Source organism: Rhincodon typus, chromosome 15 (assembly GCF_021869965.1).
Source record: "Rhincodon typus isolate 14 chromosome 15, sRhiTyp1.1, whole genome shotgun sequence".
NCBI lineage: Eukaryota > Metazoa > Chordata > Chondrichthyes > Orectolobiformes > Rhincodontidae > Rhincodon > Rhincodon typus.
The window spans coordinates 1,707,275-1,709,434 of NC_063346.1; the positions used below are offsets into that span (position 1 = coordinate 1,707,275).

Below are 2,160 nucleotides of genomic sequence, written 5' to 3' on the forward strand. Positions count from 1 at the left end.
GAGTATTTGTTAAACAGGAAGGGATTGGGCAGTATTAATGTGCAAAGGGAGCTGGGTGGTCCTGTTCATAAGTCACTGAAAGCTAGCATGCAGGTTTAGGAAGCAATTGGTAACTGGCCAATATTCCAAGAGGATTTAAGTCCTGGAGTAATGGTGTCTCGCTGCTGTTGTACAGAGCCTCAGTGTTTGCTCTTGGATTATTGTCAATAGTTTTGGTCTCCTTATCTAAGGAAGGATATCCTTGCCACAGAGGCAGATCTATAGTTCAGATTTAATTGATTGTTCCCAGGATGCTGGATCTATCCTATGGGATGAGATCGAGGAAATTAGATCTGTACACATTTTTAAATCAACATCTTCAGTAACATATATTTGGGGACATTAGCATAAAACAGAGACCTGATTGGTTGATAGTGGGTAGATTTTTCTCTATGTTAAGACTGCATTAAGGAAAGTTAAGAGTTCTAGCTTTTTTTTTGCAAAAAGGAAACTTAGAGCATCAGACATAGCAGCAGAATTAGGCCATTCAGGTCTATTCTGCCACTTGATCGTGGCTGATATGCTTCTCCCATGATCCTTGATCCCTTTACTAATCAAGAATCATAGAATCGCAAACCAAACCTCCAAACAGCATCCCATCCAGACTCAACCCAACACTCTACCCTTTAACCCCACTTTTACCACAGCTAACCCACCTAGCCTGAGCACTGCAATGCAATTTAGCATGGCCAATCCATCTAACATGCACATCTTTGGACATGGGAGGAAATCCACACAGACACAGGAAGTTCTTGTAAACTCCACAGAGACAGCCACCCGAAGCTGGAATCGAACCCGGGTCTCTGATGCTGTGAAACAGCAGTGCTAACCATTGAGCTGCTATCTCTGACAGATAGAAACTATTTCTGTCCTAAATACACTCAATGACTTGGCCTCCACAACTTTCTGCAGCAATGTGTTCCACAGATTAACCAGCCTCTGGCTAAAGAAATTTGTCCTTATCTCAGTCCTAAAGGGTAGTCCGTTCACTCTGAGGCTGTGCTAACAGGTCCTAGTCTCTCCTACTAGTGGAAACATCTCCTCCAAGTTCACTCTATCCAGGCCTCTCAGTATTTTCAAAGTTTCAATGAGATTTAAGTAATTTAATAATTTTAATAATAACTATATACTTGGCTTATATTTAGGGTAAGGCGATGGGGTCTGGCAGGGGAGCTCAGTCCCATATGGTATACAACCTTTTATTATGACTACCCCTATTATTACTCCCTGTGTGGCAGAGTAGGCAGTATCCAGGCTCCTGGGCCCAGGGTTCGTCCACACTGTCCACTTCCTTTTTGCTCTTATTTTCTCTTCCATTTCTTTTTTTTTGCTGGAATGTGGTACAAAGGAGTCTGTGTCAGGGCCTGGAGCTTGACAATGTTGAGGAGGCAGCTGGCAGAGAACCAAGCATGGGGATCCTGTATCGGCAGCTACATTGGTGGGAGGTTGGTGATGGCTTTGGCATTGAGATGGTTTTGGCCCGGTATCAAACAAGCCGGATTTCTTTGAGTGGCTCTTGTAACGTATTCCTTCCTGGAACTGGTGACAAGATTGGTCCTTGGGACAGCTTTGGTGGCAGTTTCTGGCCCGGGATTCCAGTGGCCTTGCAGTGGTAACCCAGGAGCCGGGAATTGAACTAAGATGCACTTTGTTTTATTATTAATTTCTGTTTTTCTGATCCATGCCTCTGCACCGTGGTGTACTGTGTCTTAAACACTTCACACTTTGTTTTGTAAATAATACAAGTGACAATAAATGACTATTCTATTCATTATCACCTCCATGTGATCCCTCATGTCACACTCAGTGATCCCCCCCCAACATTGTTACACACTGTGATCCAGTGATCACGCCCCCTGGCTGTGATTGGCTGTATTTGACCCCCAATGAACTCTGACCCGTGACGCAATATCCAAGATGGCGGAGGACGATGATGAGGATTTTGTTTATTTCGGGTCCGCTCTGGAGCCGCTGGAGGGTAAATACCCGGGGGATGGGGGTAAATACCCGGGGGATGGGGGTAAATACCCGGGGGATGGGAAGGGTAAATACCCGGGGGATGGGGGTAAATACCCGGGGGGGGCGAAGGGTAAATACCCGGGGGATGGGAAGGGTAAATAC

The 2,160-nt window shown here is 45.3% G+C and overlaps 1 protein-coding gene across 1 annotated transcript in view; it reads left to right on the forward strand.

The window, feature by feature from the left end:
- Window positions 1-1,901: 1,901 nt before the first annotated feature.
- The window catches only part of gpatch1 (G patch domain containing 1), a 38,134-nt gene continuing 37,875 nt past the window's right edge, over window positions 1,902-2,160 (forward strand). The window contains exon 1 of the mRNA XM_048605708.1: window positions 1,902-2,017. Within this exon, the coding sequence (XP_048461665.1) occupies window positions 1,957-2,017 (61 nt within the window). The 5' untranslated portion in view covers window positions 1,902-1,956. The remainder of the gene's footprint in view (window positions 2,018-2,160) is intronic.